The 24,980-nt window shown below is 39.3% G+C and overlaps 1 protein-coding gene across 1 annotated transcript; it reads left to right on the top strand.

The window, feature by feature from the left end:
- Positions 1 to 4,109: 4,109 nt before the first annotated feature.
- GHITM (growth hormone inducible transmembrane protein) lies at positions 4,110 to 17,683 on the top strand. The gene is made up of 9 exons (XM_063087427.1): positions 4,110 to 4,218; positions 6,009 to 6,173; positions 7,179 to 7,278; positions 8,912 to 9,023; positions 9,401 to 9,542; positions 12,364 to 12,472; positions 13,820 to 14,008; positions 14,478 to 14,649; positions 16,280 to 17,683. The coding sequence occupies exons 2-9, from the start codon at positions 6,045 to 6,047 to the stop codon at positions 16,362 to 16,364; spliced, it is 1,038 nt and encodes a 345-aa protein (XP_062943497.1). The 5' UTR covers positions 4,110 to 4,218; positions 6,009 to 6,044; the 3' UTR covers positions 16,365 to 17,683.
- Positions 17,684 to 24,980: the final 7,297 nt, after the last annotated feature.

The following is a 24,980-nucleotide window of genomic DNA, read 5'->3' as shown; positions in this document are numbered from 1 at the left end:
TCACCCTCATTACTGGGGAGCATCTCAAAGGGTACAAACAAGCAGGCACCTGCTCAGAGCTACAGTCTTGGGTTTATCCTAGGTCTCAGGGATTGACATAGCAAACTTCAAATCCAAGGGAAAACAAGGCAGGGAAGATCTTGACCCTTTCCTACCTGCTATGTTTTCTGCCACTTAGCAAACACCGCATGAGAAGTAGGTACCAGTTGGTCCCCACATTCAGAAACATCCCCAGTCTTTCAGGAATGAGCATCTTCCCTTGGTTGGGAGACACCACCAGTAAGGTAGAGAGTAAAGCCCTCACAAACTCCCTTTCCAACTCTCTCTCCCACACAATATCTCCTACTGGAAAAATCTAGTGGGGCAGGGATGAGCCTTTAACCAAAAATAGTAAAATATTTTTCTTTTGTCCTTGGCTCTGATTTTTCTCCACTATAACCCAGCACTTGTGGAGAAAAAGGCCAGCAGGTGGAGAAAAAGGAACCGGTGAGCAGCCTACAGTAAAAATCACAGTGTGTATATAAAGCATTGGTATTCATGATTCGTGTCTTTTTCTTTTATCTCTCCTATGCTCTAAGACCTTAGGAGCAGAGGACTTACAATGTAACACTTCACACTGAGTTTTACTTATCTCCTTCCCCCACGTCTGTATCTCTTCCTGTATCCTATCGCTAAATTAATGCTGTAATTATCCACCCAATTTCACTCAATTTAGCACAGAGGGATCACTCTGGGTGCCTCCCTCGTCCTTACTCCTTATCAGCTATATTTAATAAGTCATTAAATCCTGTAAATTTCACCTCAGCAGTATATCTGTCATAAGCCCCCTCTATCCGTCTTCTATCTTAATTTCAGCCTTCATCACCTTTTGCTTGAACAACTGCACTAAATTCCTAATTTGTCTCCCACTCAATGGAACCTCTCCCCACCCCACATTGCCACAAGAGCATGTCTTCCCAATGAAGTGACCAGGCTTCTCACCTGCTTCAAAATACATGACACCTGTGGAAGCAACAGAAGTCCCATACTTGAGAAAATATGAAATCACAAATTTTTCTTTCAAAGAAGAGAATAAGCTTTAATTAATAAGAATCTTGAAGCAAATCACTCAGACTTTAAAAATATTTTGTTTATTCAGGTACTGTGTTTGTAGGGAAAGTGAGGGAAAATGGTCAGGGCCCCTCAGATGTTCAGAATCTTGCCAAGTGTTTGATGTAAATATGCACATGCACCCAGGTGTTCCTTGGTTATTGTCTAATGTAACTGCACACGTAGACCCAGGTGTCCTGGGTTATGACTTAAGTGTAAAGGACTAATGGCTCTAACACATGGCCCTCCGCCCCAGGGAGGGGGTGGTCACAGGGAGGCTGCTACTGCTGCTGGGGGCTGTTCCTGCCAGTGCCCCTGGGATGCCCCAAGAGGCCACCGCCTCTGCTGCTGCTACTACTGCTGGTACTGCTGCTGTAAGCTGCTGCTGAGGACTGAGCTTGTGTCATCTGCCAATGGCTCCTGGGATCTTTCCCAATTACCTAGTGTGGACCTGCATGTGAGGGGTCTGGTGACCCAGTCCGTACAATGGGTTTGAAGGGTCTGAGCCCTAGCCATGACAACACAAATGGAAACTTAGTATAAATAAGATAATGAAACATTTTGGCTTTAGTTATGAATTGCTGTAACCTGGCAACTGGAGTGGTCTTTAGCTTGACAGCATTGTAAATCCCTTTGCCTAATAACAGAAGCTCTAGGGAAAAGGGTATTACTGAAACAGCTAAACAGAGAACCTATTTGCTGGCTAATCAAATTGGGTAAAGATCTAAAGTAAGATTAGATGCATCTTGCTTGATCTGTTCAATATCATCAGTGACATTTTAGTGTTTTCCTGCCATTTTCAGAATAAACAGATAAGAACTCTGTTGCTGCCAAACTGTTTTATTGTGAAGTATGCATAAAACAAATGTACTTCACAGGGCCTGGTTTTCCAAAACCTTACAGTTTCAAACATTGACTTTGCAAAGGAAAGGAAATTTTCCCCGGGCTATATAGTCTCTGTCGTAAGATCAAGCTTTTGTTAGTGGATTGACTTAATTGCATTACAGAATGTCACTTTGCTTTTCTTACTGAATGTTACCAGCTTCTATTGTTAAACTTCTTAAACTGTACTTAGAAAAAACCCCAGCTATGTTCTCTTCCTGTAACTTCCTGGTCTGGAGAATAAATGTGGGAAGAGAACCCCAATTCATGGTTAATTTCCCAAATGGGAGGAATGCCTCTACCTTGAGGGTTCTGGGAGATTAACCCCTTTTCGGGGCTTCTCACTGCTCAGAAGAGATAAGCTTTGAGTAATCTTTGGCAGCTCCATCACCCAGGGGAAAAGGGGTGACAAATCCCTCAGAGGCAAAGCAACATTTTATCACCAAATACTATCAAGCACAACTAACAATTGCTTAGGAGATAACAAACATTCCTGAATTCTAAATGTTGTTAACCACCTTATCTTAAAAAAGCACCTCTCCGGGATTTTACCCTGCTTTTCCTTCACAGTAATTATCACCATCTCACATTGAAAGGGACCCTAGCCAGATAAACAACCATCTTTGATGTAACTAAGACTAAGTAGAATGTTTTAGTCAGCCCTTAACTTGGGAACTGGTAAACATCAATTCCTTGAGATTAGTAGAAGAATTGAGAGATTGCTGGGAGATGAAATCACCCCTCCTTATGTTGATTTACTTCAGAGGTTATGCACCAACAATTAAGGACTGAAACTAAGTTTCTTATTTTTCTTACCACTTTAATCAGCTGCAAACAAGAAGAGGTATGAGAAGAAAGACAACCTAGCTGATTATGAACTCCCCCTCTTAAAGGAAAACCATATCCACGTTAATTAGAAATCCAAGTCAGGTACTTTTATGATGTTTGACTGCGGTTATTATCCTTGAGCTCTCCCTAGGAGATAAGGACTCCAACCCCAAGGTAACATCAAAGGCTTGAAGCTGACCACAGACTCTGTGACCCTGAAGTTCCTAATCCATCATGGGACCTTGACATCTGACTCAGACCATGTGCTGCTCCCCGACTCCTCCCTTTTTTTCAGAACAAAGACCCTTACCTCATCTTCCCGCCTCTTACCCTTTTTAAACCCCAGAACAGGCATCCGAAGGCAGGATGATTTTAGCCTGGTCATACCCTAGATACTGCTTATCTGAATAAACCTTCCAATCCTTGTACCAACTTCTGGACTTGCCAGTCATTTGTTTAATGGGAGAGGGCAAGCAGAGCCTGGTCTGCCAGTAACAACATTAGTCTATTTTGTCTCTATCACAAAGCAAACACCCTAAGGTAATGACTGTCCCCCCCCCCAATTTTTTTTTCTTCATTTCTGTATATCCCTAAAACAGAGCTTGGTACAAAGTAAGCCTTCAGTAAATACAAGGTGAAAGGTAATAGAACAAGAGTGGAAGAGATAACTAACCACTTCTGTAACCGAGAAAGGCTTTTCACGTAACAAATCACAGGCATCGAAAACATCACAACCACCCTGGGCAAGCGGCAGAGCCAATTCTATGAGCCCTGTTATACAGATATAACCTGAAACTTAAAAGTGTGCCATGGCAAGGTCACAAGACAATGAAAAAAGCAGAAAAAAAAATCTACAAAAAACCTTCTCTAGATTTCGCCATGTAACCTTTGGCGTCAGATTCAAGAAACTGTTTGGGTCCAGTCAGAAACAGCCACATTTGGCACGGTATTTATCTCACAATAAGGGACACAGAGACCTTCAATAAGAAAATCACAGAACGACAGAATAATTTCTAACCCTTTCCATTTTAAAATAATTTTTGCATCTGCTGCGAGTTGAAAGGTTGAGAAGATAGCAAAACAGAGCACCGCTGCCCACAGATAAAACGGCTGAGAAGCCTTCCCTGCCCACACCCAAAATGGACACTGACTGTGACGTTTCAGCCACAATCTCCAATCGGCCCCGCCCCATCAACCCGGAACCCCGCCTCCCCCGGTGTGCCCGCCTTTCCGCCAAAGGCCTGCTCGTGATTGGCTGCTCATACCATTTACCTCTTCTCCGGATGTCGCGTCACTTAGTGAGCAGGAGAGACTGCGCGCGCAGAGGCAATAAGCAGGGGAGGGGCCCGGGGAGGTGGGCGCGTGCGTGTTTCGCCGCCCGGAAGGGGAACTTGGCGGTGGAGGTGACCGGGGACCAAGGTACGGGTCCCCCGGATCGGCGAGCGCTCGGGATTCCGGTAGTCCTGGCGGGCTGGAGGCGGCGGCGCTCCTGGCTGCGTCACGGCCGCGCACCGCGTCAGGGTCGCCGTCCTGTGGGTGACCAGGACGAGGGGTGGCGGCCACGGGGTCAAGCGTAGGCGGGCAAGGGCTCGCTCTGGTGGTCTCTCCCTGGGCTGCGAAGTGCTGAGTCATCCGCACCGCCGCCGCCCCGGTAGATAAAGCTGCACCTGAGCCGGGCGGGGGCGCTGTAGAGCTGTGCGTTGACCTGGGGGGGCTGCAGGCTTGCTGCAGGGTGCTTATCCCAGTCTGGTGGGCTGGGGGAACTTTCTCGGGGCACCAGGAGCCCGAGCTCACCGATGCTCATGGAAGCGTAAGCTCTGACGTAAGGGCGGGTAATGTTTTGTCCATTTTACCGCTAAGACACATGAGTCTCAGAGGTCGAGCACCCGCACAGGTCACTTCTGTCCACTCGAAGCTGGATTCCCAGTCTGGGCTAAGGAGGAAGGAAGGTGCAGGACAGCTATGGGTTGAGATGATGTAACGGCATGAAAGTGCGATAAGGGCTCAGTATTTTCTCAAGAGACAGGTGCCCATTATTCTGTACCCTTCATGGTTTCAGCAGCAGAGCTGGAGGGACACAAAGATATTTTAAAGTAAGAGTTACTAGGTTTGGGGGTGTTAGTTAAAACACATTTCTGGACCCATTCCTAGGCCTAGAATCATTACGAGCGAAGTGAAACCCAGAAGTCTACATTTTAAGATCCATCTCGGCAAGTTTCAAAGCAGATACTCCAAGGGTCGGCACTGCAGTCTGAACACTGTTTCAAGTCCAATTCTCTTGTTACTGATGGGATGTAAAATGAGACCCAGAAGGGTAGTCATTTGCCTAAGATTCTTTACAGATCATTGGCAGAGATGGGTTGTTAGCCGAAGTTGGCCTATACTTGTCCTCTCATTTTCACCTGTCATAGTCACCTCAGCGTTACAGAAGGACATTCAGCTGACTTCTGACATTCTGGTTGACCTCTGATCTGGTATAATCAGGCCTAGAGCTAAGAGAACCCACTTTTTAGCATCCTTTTCTTTTGGGGACAGCACTTGAAGGAGTCTAACATGAGAAAAACCTGGTTGGTAACTGAGTTTACTTTGAAAGATTGGGTGTCCTTTGTGTAATTCTAAGAATTGAATAGAATAGGTTAACTTATTTTGAGTATTTTTATATCTTATCCTGAAGGGAAGTAATATTTGGATTTATAATTATAGTGGAATAGATAATTGTAATTTATATCTTGGCTTCTTTTGAAGTCTTTTAACTTTGTCATACTTGACCTTGAAGAGTTATTCATCTCTTCCTTGAATGACATTTTTTTCTCTGCTCAGAAGTTATACAGATTCTTTTAAATTTTCCCGTTGACTACTAGTATAAATCTTAAGACAAAACTTGTAAAAAGCCATCACAGACCCTGTAATCATGTTAAGATATTAACACCCACTGTGTTACATGTGATTTTCGCAGTCATACCTCCTGTTATTGGTTAAACTGGGAATTAGACCTAATTTTCTGGCTCAAATGAGTACCCAAACTGGCTTCTATGGGATGGGTTTCTTGAATTACAAGGGACAAGAAAAATATTCATCATTAAAAATTAAAAGGATGCCTTTATTCTACCTTTTTCTACTAAAAGATAATTTGTTCCTTCTTGTCTCTGGCTCCTTTTTGTCCTTCCCTTAATCGGTTAATGGGTTATTTTTTATGTCTTTCTAACTAGCATTTCAGATCTGCTTGATAAACCTGGTGCACCACTATGCTGGCCGCAAGGCTTGTGTGTCTCCGGACACTACCTTCTAGGGTTTTCCACCCAGCTTTCACCAAGGCCTCCCCTGTTGTGAAGAATTCCATCACAAAGAATCAATGGCTCTTAACACCCAGCAGGGTAAAGATAATCTTAATGTTTTTATATTGTCCGTCGTTCTTTGTTTTGGGTCCCTGGAACTTTTTTTTGTTAGAGTATGAAGTTTACTGCTCTGCTCTAGTGATTTCTGAAACAGCCTTGGTAATGTCCCCATTCGGCTCTTTCTCCCCATTAGTTTTGTATCATTCTTTTCCCTCCTTATCACATACGAAAAGAGAAAAAGAGCTCCGATAACTTTTCTTTTACTTACATCTCTTGGAATTTGTCATTCAGAAAATTTATAGTAAATTTTGAGTGATCGAGAGTTACATGATACAACAAAAGTCATAGGGCCTATAGTCAGAATTTTAGGGATATTACCAGTTGGCCAATAGCTTATTAATAAGTTACTAAAGATATTTCAGCTCTTGTTTAGAGAATGATAAAGTAAATGTCAGGTTAGAAAGAAACTCATTTTCTTTTTCAATAGATTTCTCCTCTAGCATTCAAATTAGAAGGAGTACACGTTTTGAAGAATGAGATAAATAAGGAGAATATACAGAAACTGAAAGAACTTTTTCCGTCTAAAATTAACTGTTCCACTGTTGAAAAAGAGTGAAAACAGAGGTGTAGTCATCATCCTTGCCTTCGTGTTAAGGAAGGACACCTTTCTTGAGACAAAATATAGCTACCACTTATTAAGTGCATTTTTAAAAAAATGTTAATAAATTTACATCTTGGTATTTAGTGTCTAGAATATAGTAATTCTAGGTATATAAATAAAATCTGTAATTTATAAAAGAAACATTTATTCTGAAATTTAAACTAAGAAGTATATAATGAATTTGTGAATCATTTCAAAGGTGAAACATAGGTTAAGGTATACATTAAATTTTTTAGGTCAGCCAGCAAACTTTCATAATGAAGCTACATATATACAGAGTACCAGGTTTCTTTAACTAGAGTTTTCTAGTGGGAAGAGATTCTCCATTATTAACATTTTATTTTGGTGTGGGTTGTATGTGTCTTTGTTTGCATGTGTGTCAGGAATATGCCACCAAAACAAGAATTGGGATCCGGCGTGGGAGAACTGGCCAAGAACTCAAAGAGGCAGCATTGGAACCATCGATGGAAAAAATATTTAAAAGTAGGTGGCAGTCTTTATAATTCTTAACCTAGAGTCCATGGGTATGTTTCAAGTGGTCCATGAGTAGCCTCCTAAAAATATGTGCAGACTTGCCTATATATGTGTTCTCTGGAATGAAAGGCTACATTATTTTTCTCAGGGATCTGATGACCCAAAAAAGATTGGTAGTTGGCACTGAGTTCAGTGGTTCCCAGTCCTATTTCTTCCAGTGTAAATCTTATTACCATTTTTTAATGAAAGGATTGTTAGTTAATATGTCACAGTCTAAAAGGTATAGTCTGTTGAGGAAGTTCATTTGAAGTTGTTTAGAATTATCATTCAAGCATGTAATATTTGTGTATGTTTCAGGTCAAGAATAAATCACCAAAACACAGATGTTAATAAAAGCCTAGCTGCCCATATAAGGCACCTCAGGAGTGCAGTAGCTTAATGAAGTCAGTTTGGTTCACAGTTTGGATTTCAGCTTTGCAAGTCTAGAAACTAGATTGTTAATCTTCCCAAAGCTAACCAAAGAATACCACTGCTCCTTAACAATCTTATAAAATGTCAATATATTATAATGGAAAAGAGCCCTAATTGGTATCCCTCAGGTCATTTCTTTCTGATAGTATGTTGATCCTAGAGACCACATCATATGAATTAAGTAGGGACAGCATAGAAACATTCTTAGTGAACACATGCAGACTAAAGGAGTAAGGTGCTCATTATGAATACCTCCATCGAGTTAGGTGGATAAATTGTCTCTCAGTACTCAAAAAGAGGATCGCTCCCTTGATTCTGCTGCATAAACACTGATCACATTTTTTTCTTTGGTTCTTTTTTTTCTTAACCCCAGGTCAAGCATCACCTTTGTTAGTATCACTTAGACCCAGTGTGGTATGACATTTTCTTCTCATTTTTTACTTTCTAAGAATGTCATGAGAACACACCCCAGTCTCTTAATTGTAGAATAATGTGCATCACAGAAGTATTCACATCTACAGATACACTGTCCCCTCAAATATTGTTGAAGTAAGGTTGAAGGTTAATTAACTTTGGTAATTTCCTTTTTGTACTAATTATTGTACCTTTTTTTCAGGGCTGTCCTTTTCTACCGGTCCCCTAACTTTGAGGCCATTTCTATATATCCATGTAAACTAATGAGGACAGTTTTGAAGAAATACAGCATATGATTTGATTCCCCTCATAAATATTGTGAAGGCCTTACAACCAGTACTTCAGTTTGGTCAAGACATGACAGTAAAGATAGTCCTTAACTTACAATGGTTCAACTTAATGGTTTTTCAACTTTATGGTGTGTGAAAGTGATACACATTCAGTAGAAACCATACCCATGCAACCATTCTGTTTTTCACTTTCAGTGCTGTATCCAGTAAGTTACATGGACTATTCAACACTTTGTTATAAAATAGGCTTTGGGTTAGATGTTTTTGCCCATCTGTAGGCTAATGTAAGTGTTCTGAGTGCATTTAAAGTAGCCTAGGCTAAGATATGATGTTTGGTAGATTAGGCGTAATAAACACATTTTCAGCTTGATGTTTTCAACATACAGTCGGTTTATTGGGACGTAGCCCCATCATAAGTCAAGGAGCATCTGTATTAATTAACCTGCATTTCCTCCTGTGTTCTGCAGTTGATCAGATGGGAAGATGGTTTGTTGCTGGAGGGGCTGCTGTTGGTCTTGGAGCATTATGCTACTATGGATTGGGAATGTCAAATGAAATTGGAGCTATTGAAAAGGCTGTGTAAGTAAATTGTTCCTAAACAATTTCAGCATTAAAACAAAAGTTCCAGTTTTCTTCTCAACTTTATTTTTAGTCATTTTTGGAATGTTTTGTGTTTAATCTTCATCTTTGTATATACATGAATAAAAATAGAATTTCTTTTGCTTCCTTGGTATATATTTATTCAAACCTAAATAAAGATCTTTTACCACAGTTACATTTCTTTAAGCACAGAGAAAATATATTGCTTTTTATGTGTCAAGTGCTTACATGTTTTTATAAATGAATAAGATTTAGTGCAGTAGAGTGATTTATCCCAAGGTCGCCCAGCTGGTAAATGTTTCAACCAGATTTCACATTCATAATTTTATAAATCAACCTTGTCATGTTTCTTGCAGAATTTGGCCTCAGTATGTGAAAGATAGAATTCATTCTACCTATATGTACTTGGCAGGAAGTATTGGTTTAACAGCTTTGTCTGCCTTGGCAATAACCAGAGCTCCTGTTCTCATGAACTTCATGATGAGAGGCTCTTGGGTGGTAAGTCAGCTTATTTTTGTTCTCCTTTTCCATCTAAAGATCAAAGATTAGATGAAATACATTGTGCAGGGGGAGTATTAAATGGGAAGAATACTGTATAGAATGAGGTTTTGTTCAAATCATATACGACTTATTACTGCAGCTGAGACAAAGTAGGAAGTGCATTCTGAGATAAGTCAGCTGTTATTCTTTGTTGAAGGTGTATATTAATAGCACCATAGGAGTTGGAAATCAAACATACAGGGACATCCTTCCTACCTAACAGTGGATATCAAGCAGCATTGCTCTATTTTGTAGCAATTTACTGAAATATAAAGCAGATGCAAAACCATCTTAGAGGTCAGTGGGAAATAACCTGTTACAAAAACCTAAGCATTCTGTGCCTTTAAGAGTGGAACAGTGCTGCCGTGTTTTTTTCTAAACTTCTTGACCTTATGTAAGGTTTTATATTCAATGAGTATTTCTTGAATGTTTGTTATTTTACTAGATACAAAAATATGATTTCAGATGTGTTCCTGTTTTCTCACTATCTGGGAGAAGAGATGAACTGTACTAAGTGGTATAGGATGTGCGATAAGCAGAAAGTGCATAACAGTTGAAAGATGTTTCTGACTTGGACTATTAGGGAAATTCCATGAAGGAGACTTTATATTTCATTAGGGTTGTTGAAGGCTAACATGTATTATTTTAGAAGAGGACAACAAGGGCAATCCAATTTTACCAAACAACTTGAGCAAAGGAGAAGAGGTAGGAAAACCTAATTTTTAAAGTGATATACAATCCTTTTAGTGTAAAGTGTAAGTGTTTGAGGCTTGGAATGTGAAGAAGACACTTAGAAAAGGTATGTTTGATGCCAAGCTAATGAGATTACCTAAGCAGTTGTAGGCCATTGAAGATACCGAAACAGCAAAAATATGATTTGTATTTGAGATTGAAGAACTAACGTGGAAGAGACACGAAGCAGGTGTACCAAGTATGCCTTTGTAAGATCTGAACTGAGAGATAAGAACCTGAACTAGAGCAATGAGTGTGAGCCCGTAGGGTCAGGAAAGACTGGGAGAGTTTAAGACTTACTGATTCCCCCCATAGATAATCCAAATCCATAATATTTTTCCTCTGTTGTGCTTTCCAAAAGAAGAACCATTTACAGTAGCATAGCCATTTGGACACATAGTCTTAGGATCATGCTTTTCAAAAGACTTCAGAGAATTTTTATGCTTGGGCTGTTCCCTTAGCCTCTCTGGGCAAAAGATCACTCCTCTGCTGTTAGGGATTCTTAAATAAAATAGTTGAGAAAGCCAAAGACAGAGATGAAGATGTAGCATTTGGTGTGACAGACATATATGTGTGGGTACTACCAAAAGTTCATGGAAAGTTTTATATTTTAATTTTATTTTTCTGCACACTTTTTGAACTGTGTGTATGTGTGTACTACACATACAGTTTAGTGTCAAAGTTTTTCCCAAGTGCTTTTAAAACAGAAGAGAAGCATCTGACACTGCCCTGGGCATCCAGGGTACCTACTAGAAAAAGCGTACTAGACAGGAGATATAATACCATAGCAAGTCAGCCAGGTAGGAAGAAGGTATTCTTAGGCACAATCCACAGAATTAAGGAGGCATGAAACTTTCGGGGACATGTTCGTAGCCCTACCAGTTCAGTATAGCTGGAATATAAAGCGTGGAAAGGTAAAAGGCAGGAAATGAGACTGGATCATGAAGGACCTGAAAAGAAAAAAATATAATTGCATGTTTCCATGAAGAAGTAAGGAAGAAAAAAATGGAGAAAAATATAACTGCAGTGAATATCCTGAAAATGCTGTGCATAGAGGATGTGTGATGTAGTTTTTAGTAATTGTTTCTTTATTAGAAAATGGTGGAGTAGAACCCAGTATGCTTTTATGTATTAATGTTTTTCTATTATCAGCAAAAACAGCTGTTCTGTTTACCTGTATTTTACATCAGATGTTGACCGTTTTGATACCCATAGGACAGACAGTCAATACGAATGAGTGAAGAGGCCTGATACATTACATGGGATTGTCGGCATCTAGAGAAAGCCTTCCCAACTAAAGTGCTCATCGCTTTCAGTTGTCTTTCATTAGTTGATCAAACAAGATTGATCAGCTTACCTGATTATCTACCAGTTTGCAGTCTCTGCTTTAAAATTCTTGAAGATTGATTGTCACTATCTCTCTTTCATTATACACATCTCTTCTTATCATACACAAGGAATATTTAAATATAACAGTGGAAAGCTAAGATAGGCAAAGAAGGAAACCACAAACCTGGGAGAATAGAAATGTAGAATCTTCTCATCTTCTTTTCCATATGCTGCAAGTGATATTTAGTTTCTATTTTTCAGGGACTCGTTTAGCAAATACGGAGTTAAAGGCAATGTGCTATCTATATTTCTTCTAATTAGTAGGCCATGAGTGATTTTAAAGAGAATGCTATTTGTGCTGTACCAAAATATGTATTTTAACTAAGAATAATTATCCTGGGATTCTTAAAAGGGTTTTGTTTCACCTCTATCCAGCAAAAATAGCATTGTGAAGAGGATGGTGCCAGTCCAAGCCCACTCATGAACTTGAAGCTGTCAGCTGAAACTCAGATATCGCAAAAGGGGCGCTCTTGCTAACTTAGCTGAAACTCTGAAATAAACTCAAGGCTTTAATGTGCCAGAAAAATACAGGATTCGGTTTATTATCCTTCATCTTTATAAAACTGGTTTATTAGAAGTGACTGTACTTGAAACTTGTGTGTTTCTACATTGTTTTTATAAAAAGATTAATTTTTCTTAATTTTTTAAATTCTTTCAGACAATTGGTGCAACCTTTGCAGCCATGATTGGAACTGGAATGCTAGTACAATCAATACCATATGACCGGAGCCCAGGCTCAAAGCATCTTGCTTGGTTGCTACATTCTGGTATGTTCTATTTTAAATTGTTAAGCAACCTTATTATCTTTTGGGGGTGGCTCTTCACAGCTGTGAATGACTTATACATAATTTAATTAAACTTCATATTCAGAAAATGCAATTTTCTGTCGTCATAATGGGTTGCATTATTGTCAGACCTCTGCTCTGAAAAGTTGGTTCTGACACTAATACCGTGGACATTCCCAATATTGAGCTTGTCTCCTATAATAGTTTAGTATATGCTGAGATTTACTTTTGTATATTTTGTCCAATACAAGGAGGATTTCAGATTTGATACACATCCCATGAGAGTTGTTTTTGTTTGGTTTCTCTATAAAGAAAAAAAACTCTGAGAATAGAGAAAGTTTTGCTAAAAATTTTGTTGCCAATTACAAAATTGATGAGAATCCTAATAGAAATGTTATACGTAGAAATTTTTATCCAGTATCTTTCCTAGAACAAAAATTATTCGTGAGATACAGTATACCTTATTATTTGATCTAGAAATACTACTCTTGCAAAGAGATACACTAGTATTGAAAATTCAGACAGCTGGCCAGTTGGCTCAGTTGGTTAGAAAGCATGGTGTTATAATACCAAGGTCAAAAGGTTCAGATCCATGTACCAGCCAGCCACCAAAAAAACCCCACAGATTTAATATAAAGATAGCTCTGTGCCTATTCTATGAGGTAAACTCTGTTTAAGAAAAGGGTAACTTCTTCTGCTCACCACTGAAATAATGCCTTATCTAAGATATGTTTTTAATTAAGGAGTCATTTACCTTCATTAATGAAATTATTGATACCTTTTCATTGTAATTTTTATGAATATATATATATGACAACTAAAATTTTTTATCAGTTGTGATAGCATTCACTATTACACAAAGTAGTGGTCGTGTCTATCTGGAAGTTCTCACATTTTAAGATTACCATCATATAGTCTTTCTCTTGTTTTACTTTATATTCTTTTGGCAGCAGTAGGTTTGACCTTGAGTTACTCATTTCAAGCCTTTTTATCTCAATTCTTAAATGTATGAATATTGTAAAAACTGGTGGTAAGATCCAAATAGTGAGCTACTTGGAATTTGACAAAGTTACTAAAAATATAGATTAGTTTTTGTGCTTGTGAGCTGTGATTGTTTTGACTAGTAACAGTGTTAATGTTATGATGTAGAATTTGAATAGCCCCAGGTTTGGGTTGTGAAACTTTGGGGGTAGTATTATCTGAAGGGAACACTTTTTGTCATATTGCTTAACAATAAGGTATAATACATTATGATGGCATGTGAGAAGTGGCATTTTCCCTTTGGTTGATATTTACTAAATACTTAATGAACACTTGCCTTTTCTTCAGGTGTGATGGGTGCAGTGGTGGCTCCTCTGACAATATTAGGGGGGCCTCTTCTCATCAGGGCTGCATGGTACACAGCTGGCATTGTGGGAGGCCTCTCCACTGTGGCCATGTGCGCACCCAGTGAGAAGTTTCTGAACATGGGAGCACCACTGGGAGTGGGCCTGGGTCTCGTCTTTGTGTCCTCACTGGGTAAGCTGCTGTGCTCTGGCACTTGATTCTTGGTTCATAGTATACTGAAATCTGAAATACACATGTATACTAACTCATTAAGAGCCATTTTTAAAAGTTCTTTAAAAGATATATGCCCATTTTACTGGATTTTATTATTCAGGGTCATATAAAAATCTTGGCACCATGGTCAATTATCATTTACCAGAAACATCTAAAATGGGAAAGTTAGTCTGGAGAACGTGCAAATTGCTCTGATGCAAGAGCCTTGCTGTAATGTGGGCAAGTAACCCACTGGAGGAGTGAGTGTCATGGGCTTTGAACTAGTGTAAATAAGATTAGACACTGCAAATACTCAGATATCTTCTTACGTGCACAGTATACCAAAGAAACTTTTTTTGAAGTAATATAAATTATAAATCCAGTTATAGAAAAGTCCTTTTCTGAAAAATAAAATCTTAATTTTTTTCTTTTCCCATTTTGATTTCAGGATCTATGTTTCTTCCACCTACCACTGTGGCTGGTGCCACTCTGTACTCAGTGGCAATGTATGGAGGATTAGTTCTCTTCAGCATGTTCCTTCTGTATGATACCCAGAAAGTAATCAAGCGTGCAGAAATAGTACCAGTGTATGGAGTTAAAAAATATGATCCCATCAATTCGTAAGTAATCTTTAATGTTATTATTCTGTTACATGAGAATGTTTGTGTGTGTTTGATCTATTTTGTTTTATGGCTGTGTTAGTTTCCTAGAGCTACCATAACAAAGTTATCACCAGCCGGGTGACTTAAAACAACAGAACTTTATTCTGTCACAGTTCTGGAGGCCAGAAGTTGGAAATCAGGGTGCTGGCAGGATTGGTACCTTCTGAGAGCACATATGTTCCATGTCTCTCTCTTAGCTTCTTGTTACTGCTGGCAGTCCTTGGCTTGTAGATGCATCGCTTCGGTCTCTGCCTCCATTATCACATGGCGTTCTTCCTGTGTGTCTTCTGCTTTTCTCATAAGGCTGTCAGTCATATTGGATTAAGGGTCCATCCTTCTCCACCATGACCTCATCCCAACTTCCAAACTCATATCTTAATTACATCTGTGAAGACCTTATTTCCAAGTAGGGTCACATTCACAGGTACCAGGGTTTAATATTTCAACATACTTTGGCAGGGGGTGGGAAGGGACACAGTTCGGCCCACAACAGTGGTTTTAGCAACCTTTACTACTTTATTTCTGTTGCAGTTTGGTCTACTCTCTCTAAACTGTACGTCCAGAAAAACCTGTGATTATATTGCAACTAAGTGTAATGTTTAGGTATTTATTCAATTAATTCAGAGTATTTTACCTGTTTTTGTTAATTAGACTTATGGTGCAATAATGTGCTCTTGTTGATTAATTTTTTGATAGTATATATTTAGCAGGCTTTAAAACTAAAGAAAAGATGGGTATTAGTCAAGCATTATTTATTGGAAAATTACTTAAATGACATGGAATTTTAATAGAAAAGTTTTTTTATTCTTCTAAAAAATTGGAAACTCTTCACAATAAAAATTTTGTTTTTGGAGATATTCAACTTTAGTTGTCATGAAGTGTTATATAATGATGGTTTTTTTTCTCTTGTATTCTATCAAAGTAGGTTATTTTATTTAAATACTCTAATTGAGTTTCATTGTGTCTATCACATTTTTTAAAAGTAATTTAATCTAAAAATAAAACAATGTTTTTTTAAAAATGTTGCTGTAAAGCTTACAGATTTGTAGCAGTTTTCTTTAGGGGGGTGAAATGGGTATATTATATTTAAAAATGCGAGACTTGTGTCTCACAAGTTTTTAATAAAGGTGTTTCTTTGGTTTTGTTTTGATTATTTCATTGTCTATCACTCAGTTTTCTTTGCAAGATATTATACTCATAGTAGAGTGCCAGAATAGAATAATTATACTGCCCATTAACATTTAAAAGATTAGTCTGCCAGGAGAACCTTGAGTAGTCTAGAACTTCCTTATTAACCACTAAACATCTTATTTTTATTTTTTTATTTTTTTATTTTTATTTTTTAAAGATGGCTGGTAAGGGATCCCAACCCTTGATTTGGTGCTGTCAGCACCACAGTCTCCCAAGTGAGCCACGGGCCAGCCCTAAACATCTTATTTTTAATTTTTATTTCTTACAGCTAGAACAGGTAATAAGTAATGTTTTTTCTTTTTTATATGAAAGTTTATCGTCATATTTTTCTTTATATTAAGAAATAGTTTATCATTAGAATTTTATTATATATAATGAGCATAATTTTCTTTTCTAGGATGCTGGGAATCTACATGGATACATTAAATATATTTATGCGAGTTGCAACCATGCTAGCAACTGGAAACAACAGAAAGAAATGAAGTGATTCAGCTTCTGGTTTCTGTACTACATCAGATGTCTTGCTTGTTTAATAGGGCAGATATTCATTAAGTAGTTCACACAAACAGCTTTTGTTGAAGTGTAGAAGATAAGAACATGTCAACATGTTTAAAATATTCCAATAATGTAATGTTTCAAGGTCTGCTTTTTCTTTTGGAGAATAAATTGAGTAGTTCTGTTCCAAGTAAGCACACACATTTCCAATTCTCATGTTTGAGTAATTTTAAAATGTTTCTGATGAATGTGAAAACTAATGTTTGTGTGATGAGAATTTAAGTATTTCATCTATTTTTAAGTTAGTTTAAGTAAAAATTAGCAAACTTGTGTTTGCCTGCATATTTTTTGGAAAGCAGAATATTGTAAGTAATATGATCATAAGTGGTGTAGAGGTTTGATAAAGGGACCAAAGAGAAGTAAAGGGTCACCTGCAGTCTTTTTTTTTTTTTAAATAATACATAGCACTTGTGTGATTTGTGATGAGGTAGTGGGTATTTGAAAATAAACAAGTAGTCACTGTTTTTACATTCATCTGCTGAACTTAGTAAAAGCATTGAGCATGAAATAAAGACAGAGATGATGCATTCTCTTGCTGTTGCTTGTCAGTGCTCTCTTTACAATGTAGATGTGGTCATGTTTGACTTATTAGGACAGTCCAGAATGTTAATTGTATGGAGAATCCCTGATGGAGTTATATATTTTAGGGTTTTACTTTTGAATCTTCTGAAACTAAAGATTCTTAGAACTGTTCCCAAGATAAAATATTCAAAGCATGAAACTTTGCATTTTCAAGGATACAATGTTTATAATTGTAGAGGTGTTTTGTTTAGTGTTATTATTGAAATGTCTAATTGAATACACGCTTATTTTTCTCATTTCTTCAAACTTTGAAGCGTTTATCAGAAAAGTCCATTTGTGACTTACACTTGAGATTGTGAAAGCAGTTTTTCTCCTAACACTGTTTCTTGTACCACTTCTCAGATTAAGCACTAAAAAGCAAGGTAAAACTAGGTCTGTCTGTATCAGAAGTATAATGGGGAAAATGTTTCATTAATTTGTCCTACCGGGATTTTCCTTCTACATCGACTGTTTCTTAACTTTCTTGTGACATTTGTAAGTTTTGTGATACAGAGGAGTTATTTTTGAACATCATTAATTGAATGGAAAGATTTCTATATGATTATTGAGATAGTTGCTATTTTTGACATATTTATTACAGTAATTCAGAAATAATTATTTTAACCATCTCAAAGTCCATAGGGTGCTTATTTCTGAAATAATAAAGGTTCCAGCTAGATGGTGATTGGTCTAATTTTTCCGACTGAACCATGTGCATACATTTGAATAGGAATTCATTCAAGAAAGCAACTTAGTCTCTTGCCAAGATAGTGTAGTACAGTGTGATTAAGATAGTGTGGTACTCATTGCTAAGCTACCTCTATTTGAATCCCAACCCTTTTGCTTATTTCTTATGTGACTTTAGGCAAGTTACTTCCTCATCTGTAAAATGAAGATAATAGGACCTATCTCATTAAATGTGCAGGCACTAAGCATCATATAAGTTTTAGCTGCTCGTGCTGGTTTTCCTGAGTAAAAATGTAAATGCCAAATTTCCGTTTTTCAGTGTGATCTTACAGTAAAATCTTAAAGGGTCTGTTGTCTTTATTATTTTTTGGATTGTCCTTTGTTCTTTAACAAAACACAACTTTTATTCCCTATCATCCCCTCTCCTTTCATAACATATGCTAAAGTCTAAGCATATAGAATAGACACCTGTGAACAGCAAAATGGATATGGGGCTTTGTGGATCACTGAAACACAGAGCTTCCAACTGCTCCTCTTCTAAAAAGACTAAATTTCTCACTTTGAGGATGTCAAATGTACGTTATTTTCACTAAATAAGGACATTACTAAAAATAAGTACTGTCTGCTGCTCACCTTAATTCTTCCTTGGATAACTGACCTCTAAACACTCATAGCTCATTTGGTGTTTAAACTGGGAAACCACAGTGGACTTGCATAGATATCATTGTAGTCATGTGAAAAACCCATAATGGGCTAGCACTGTGCAGATAACCACAGCCTTTTCTCAAAATAGGAAGAACTCCATGGCGTGACACATGACATATTGTTACTCAAACTGTAACATGATAATGGGAAATATAAAAGGTAATTTAAAATCATCAGATGGTAAACAGGCACCCCACAAACACCTATGGCCCAAGGTAATGTCTCAAGTCTTAGAATCTCATGTCTAAACCACTTAGAGAAGTGTCAGCTCAATGTTTGTTTTCAAGAGTAAGAATAAGAAATCCATGTTCCAAAAATCTACTTTAAGGAGCCACTGACATAAACAATATGTTTCTAAGTTTTAGAGCACTTCCTTCAGGTTGTATATTTTCTGGAGCTGTCTACACTTATCTCTTGGCATCGGGACCTTCACGTTACTTATAGGGTTTCTCTGCATTAGGAGTCTTCATGTGACTTTAAAAGTATTAAAACTAAAAACTTTGTTTCTGACATTTATAGGCTTTTGGTCCAGTGTGCATTCTTACATGTAGGCCAACTGAAAAAGTCTGCCCATTGCTTATATGCAAGAGGTTTCTTCTCTTCTTCTATGGCTTTGAATTGAACTGGCAGAGTAAAGGTTTTCCCACACACTTAACATTTATACGAGTTCTTTCCACAATGTATTCTTATGTGTGCTAGAAAGGTGTGATAAAACTTTCTCGCATTCTTTCTTTAGGGTTTCCAGTGTGAGTTCTTTCACGTCTTCGAAAGGAACTGAAATGACTGAAGCTTTTTCCACATCGTTTATATTCATATGTTCTTTCATATATTTGAAATAAACCACAATAGGCAAGAGGCTTTCCCACATGCCTGACATTTCTAAGGTCCATCTGCAGTGTCAAGAGTTATGCCTTCAAATGCTTCCAGGAGAAATGAAGGCTTTCCCACATTCCTTATATTTATATAGATGCTCTGCTTATTCCTGATAAGTCATATGGTTTGCAGCTAGTGAGCCCCGAAGTGCCTGTTAAGGGATAAATAGTACATGAAGTCTTCACACACTGCTTTCACCTGGTTTTACTTCAGGAGTTTTCTTGTTCAAATTACAATCTGGAACCTGGCTGAAGGGTTCTCCACATTGACTGCTTTCTGCACACAGACGCTTCATACTGCGTAACTCCTTAGATTTGTCCTGGGAGTTTTGTGCTCATTTTCGATGTTGTGGTCTTCCCATTCTTTTCCTATAGAGGCCAGGTTCCTGAAGATTTCCCACCTCACATCTCTGTAGAGATTCTTCTGGGAAGGACCCAACAAAGCCCACTCCTCCAGAGTAAAGTCCACAGCTGCATTGCCAAAGGCCACTGAGTCCAAACACTTAAGGAAGAATTAGCTCCAGTCCTCTTCCAACTTTTTCAATAAATGAAAGAGGAGGAAATACTTCCAAATCCTTTACATTTCTCAGCTTCCAGGTGTCCCAGCATCCTGCCTAACGCCCCTATGGCCCCTGCAGTTAACAACATGACAAGGCCTGTGCCAAAGCCACATGGGGTATCTGGGAGCAGCCAGAAGAGATCCCAAGCTCTGCAGGGTGGGAGTTAGGAAAACATCTTGCTGTCTTTAATCACATTTTAGAACCCAAAGTTTATATCCCTGTTTTTGGATGGTATCTCACACAAAACAAAATGATATAATTTCAACAGTGGTATCAAGCGGAAGTTTATCGAGAAAAAGGTTTTGGTTTTTTTATAATTTCATGGCAGTATTTTATTGTAGCACTTTTTCTGAGTTTGCTATGATAGTGAAGACTATAAAATAAAAGGTGAGTTAATACATGAAATGTGATTACTTAAAAAACACAATAGTTTTGAGATGGCAGAATAGACGATCCCCAGCGTCACTCTTTCCCACAAATCAACCAATTTACATCTATAAAGAAAACGACAGCCAAGCTGGGGCCGCTAGAGCTCAGCAGAAGAGGAGGAGAGATCTACAGAGTGCATGAAGGCAGAAGAAGACACGATGAGAGAGAAAAAACCTCCCTGACTGTTTTGAATTCTGGCTGCTTCCAGGCTGGAGCTGCTGAGCATACGAAGGAGTTGCTGGCAAAAGCCACAGCTGTGCCCTTCTGCTGGAGGTGCTTGGAGGTGGCCCCCAGGCCAGCAAGACCACTAATAGGGTTCCCGTGGACCCACAGAGGAGCGAGGAGCCACTCAGAGGCCAGTGAGTCATCGCAAGGGACCACAGCCCGGCCCATCCCATTGGAAGTGCTTGGAGCAGGGACAGGACAGGCAGTAGGGGAGAACACTGGGGCACAGCAAGGGCAGCAGATCTGCCTCCCAATCAGTGGTAGGACCACTCAGTGGAGGCTGGTCAGGAATATAGAATTGCATGGGGAGCAGATGGATGAAAAGACTCAGGCCCAGACCAGACGGCTTTGGCCACACCCCCACAACATGCACAACCAGCCCGGCGATGACCACCAAATGGCAGCAAGAAGGGCCCCAGGTTCCCGAGCTGGGGTGGTGGGGGGCAAGGGCTTTTGCCACACCCCCCTACCATCTGCACCCAACCTGGCAATGACCAAACCACCACTGGAAACCCCCTGGTCTCCTGTGTGAGAATGAGGGGGATGCCACAGGCCTTAATCCCCCCCCGTCCTCTTCCTTCCATCCCATTTCCTTCCCCTTTCCCCTCTCCCCGTCCTTTTCAACTGCTCTGTAACATCATAGAATGTAAAAAATAATATTAATTTTTTAAAAAATTATAGTTCTAAAATAACAGGAAAAAACACTAGTTTCTTGGCTCCTGTTAGCAGTTTTTCCCTTCATTCACAGAGAAGAGACCTGCAAATTGATAGACTTTAGGAAAAAGAAAAAAAAACACCCATTTTTCATTTTCTAAAACATCATCAGAAATGTTAAAGGGTAACTCAGATGTATGGTTAAAAACAATCACAGAAAATAAAGGCCTTTTGGTTGTTGCTTAGAATGTTATCTAGTGAATATTTGATCAGAAAACATGAAAGCCCACATGGTGTAGCAGGCACCACGCAAGCTGGACCCAGGGGAGACGATGAATAAACGTAACTGCTTTCTAATGTGCAGCAGCCCCACATAAGCTCAACCATAGTCTGCTGGATGGGTGTCATAGAGGTGAACAAAGTTGAAGTGCAGAGGGAGTCATCAGTTTCCAAGATGTCCCAGGAACAAATCTTCAAGAGTAAATATAGCAGGTAAAACACAGGAAAAGGCAGTGAGGGCATTTCATACGCCGTGCATGACGGAGGGAGGTTGCAGGTAGCAGAGTGGGGCTATGGGGAAGGTGGAGAAAGATGGTAAGAAACAAGTTCCTTGAAGCCAGATTTCCCACTCACGGCAGGTGTGTGCTCTGTGCCTAACATGTTAGAACCTGGGAAGAAAGGCTGTCATGTTTCCGTGGAAATTGTTCATCTGGGTAGGATGTATCCATGTTAAAGGTCCTGAAACTGAATGATACCCAAGATTTGTGTAATTCCAGTGTTCTGATAGTAGCAAATGTTTGAATTGAATTTTTTGCATATGTGTGCTAAGCCTTCTATATAAATTAGAACATTCTTTTAGCTCAGCACTGCTATTCTCTTTTTGCAGAGGAGTCAACCAAAGCCTCAGAAGTTTGATCTTTGCATGAGGACGTATGGCTGGGAAGAATGAGTTGAACCCCCTAACCAAATATACCGTGAAGTTTGTGATAAATATTCTAGGTCTAAAATCCTGCTTGAGGACAACAAAAGCACTATACAAATTAAACAGGCAGGTTGAGATTCTGTTAAACTGTAACTTAATTTTACAATCCTGGGAACCAGTATTCTGAGTTAATGAAAGAAAATACCTGGAACATTAGAATTTCAGTGTTTATCAAAAGGAATTGACCTCATTGTCTGAAGGGTAAGTGAAAATGGTTTTACTTCCTCACATGCTTCTTACATGGGGTACCCAAATGTCCTTTATTGTACTGCCTAGTCCACTCAGAGCTACAAAGCAAACCATTTTTTAAGATCAATGTAATTAATAAGATGGAATCCTTAAATGCATCTGATTTAGCAAGCACTCGAAATAGAAACCGTTTTTTAGGAAAAGATTAGAAAACTATGACTTTGAAGACTTTCTGCCTTTAATGACAGATTCTTTCCTGAAGTACTTAAGGAAGATGAAAGTTGAACATTCACTAGAGCATGAGAACAAAGTAGAGAGTATTTTGTGCCAGAAGCAAAAATGAAACTAAATAGAAGAGTAACGTGGAAGGGGGTATGAGTCCTTCCGGCCAGTATCTCCCGGGGTTGCGGGCCAGTTAGCATGAGGGCAGGCCCCGCTCCTTCCCTCGGTCTCAAATTCCATCCTGCCTTGCTTGCAGCGTATGTTGCTTGGTTCCTCATCCAGGGCAGCATCAGCCTCCTTCCTAAGGAGACTCTCGGCCTCCCACCTTCAGCTGAGAGGTTGATGGGTGGTGGGGATGTTGCAACCACACTGTATGGAGACAGAAACCTTGGGGGTCCCCATGGTTACACCCAGAGAGAAAAGTGATATTTTCTGGCAGGACTAATTGACATTTTTCCTTACAACTGGGCACACAAGTTTAGAAGCAGTTTTTAAACATTTAAAATATGCTTTCCACTGGGCACTTTGCAAGAGCTGCCTGATGGCCTACAGGTGCAGTGTCAGCTGGCCGTCATTCCTCCAGGGTGGCCTCCAAGTGCCTGACACACATGAGGGCTGGCTTGTCTGTGTGCCTGGGGTGGTTTCGCATAGTTAACACAGAACTTGATGAAAGGAGTCTCGCTCATGACGATCTCATAGGAAGGAAGGGTGTTATGTGTCTATTTTATTTGCTTAGTAGTTATATTATCTCAGTTCTAAGGTGCAGTATTTTTCACATTTGTTTCTGAAGTGTGTGTTCTATTTCATGCTTTTTTTTTTTTCAAAACTAACATGTCTTAAAATCAGTGGCTTTTTTAAAGTGTAAGAAGTATTTTCCAGTGGTTTGTTTTCCATAATTTTCTAATAGTTCATTGTCCTATAAGAATGAGTATCTGAAGGATTGTCTTTTAATAAATGACTAACAACTGTTACTGGTAATTGAGAAAGGATCTTCCACAGAAAGTACAAACAAGCCAGCCCCACCCAGTTATGCGCTTTAGGTATGCAGGTTGAATGGGCCAACTTCAGCAATGCAGAACGACTCCAAAACAGGAATATATGAATGGAAGTTGAGAGAGAGAATGTTACTGGTTTGATATGATCTGATGAGTAAGGGATTTATTAGGTTCATTCCATTTGGTACCCCTTGAAGGAGTTAACTCTTAGCACCAACTGTGGTGCAGGGATTGAATGGCCCCCCAAAGCCCTTGGAGCCTAATCCCCACTGTTATATTAAGAAGGTGGGAAGTCTTATTATGGTAATTGAAAGGTGGGGCCTGGAGGTGATTAGATTGTAGGACCATGCAGTAGTGAAAGGATTAATAATAGTCAGGGGCATGGTCCTAAGGGCTTTAAAAGGAGAGGACATGAGGAGCTCTCTCTCTTTCTCTCTACTTCACTATTTTCTGCCATGTGAGACCCCCTGAGTTGCTGTAAAGCCATCACCAAAGAAAACCCTCACCAGATGTGTTCCCTAGACTTCAGACTCCATAGCCTCTGAAACTGTAAGCAATCAACTTTGTTTTCTTTATAAAATACCCAGTTCCATGTATTCTGTTATAAGCAACAGAAACAGACACATGTGGGCAGACCCAAGAATGAGTGGCTGGAAACACATCTGTCTAGAAGACAGCATCTGATGGGAGTGGGAGTGGGCGGTGACCAGAGGGATCTAATAGGAGGGGCGGCAGCTGGCCCTGCTGGCCTTTGAGCAGGCAGTGCTGGAGGCAGAAGCCCTTACAGTGGGTCGGGGATTCAGGGCCTTAACACAACAGCATTAATCTTTGCAAGCCACTCTTAAGAGATCAAATCAGCATATTTATTAGGCACTCTATTAAATAGTAATAGAGTAGTTAAATCATGAGTAACAGCAACAACAATCACTTAAATGACTCAACGTAATTATAAAGTTATTATCCAGAAACTACAAAAGGATTATCCAGACTAATTGCTACAGGAGTTCAGAGGAAAGAGGTGGATGTGCCGAGCACTCGATCGCACACACAAGCACGAAGGTCGGAGCTGTGGTGGTGAGAGGAATGTCTGGCCCAGCCCTGCGTGCAACACCATGGGGAGGATTCTGACCTACTTTGCAGAGAACCCAAACTTCTCTGCCTGGAAGAGTTGTGTGTTCTTGAAAGGTTACAAAATGTCCTGCAAGATTCTGCCTGTGTGCTCATAATCCAGTAACATCATCCTTAGCCATACCAGGTGCCTGAAAAGGTATGTGTGATCACCTGCCTCATTTAAATAGAATAGTCATTTTAAAAGGAGTTGGAGAAATTACAAGATTTTTACTGCTATTCTGGCCGGCAGAAAACAACATGGGCACTTGGTAAAAAAAAAAAAAAAGGAAAGAAAGGGGGGTATTCAATATCTTTTTCAGTATATTAGAGCTGCCCCTGAGTATTTTTTATT

Source organism: Cynocephalus volans, chromosome 2 (assembly GCF_027409185.1).
Source record: "Cynocephalus volans isolate mCynVol1 chromosome 2, mCynVol1.pri, whole genome shotgun sequence".
NCBI lineage: Eukaryota > Metazoa > Chordata > Mammalia > Dermoptera > Cynocephalidae > Cynocephalus > Cynocephalus volans.
The sequence above is the reverse complement of the archived record's forward strand: the minus strand, read 5'-3'. Positions and strand labels throughout refer to the sequence as shown.

Coding starts and splice junctions, on each gene's coding strand:
- GHITM (XM_063087427.1), top strand. CDS start 6,045: ATGCTGGCCGCAAGGCTTGTGTGTCTCCGGACACTACCTTCTAGGGTT. Junction 12,473..13,819: donor TGCTTGGTTGCTACATTCTG/GTATGTTCTATT, acceptor CCTTTTCTTCAG/GTGTGATGGGTGCAGTGGTG. Junction 14,650..16,279: donor AAATATGATCCCATCAATTC/GTAAGTAATCTT, acceptor TTTCTTTTCTAG/GATGCTGGGAATCTACATGG.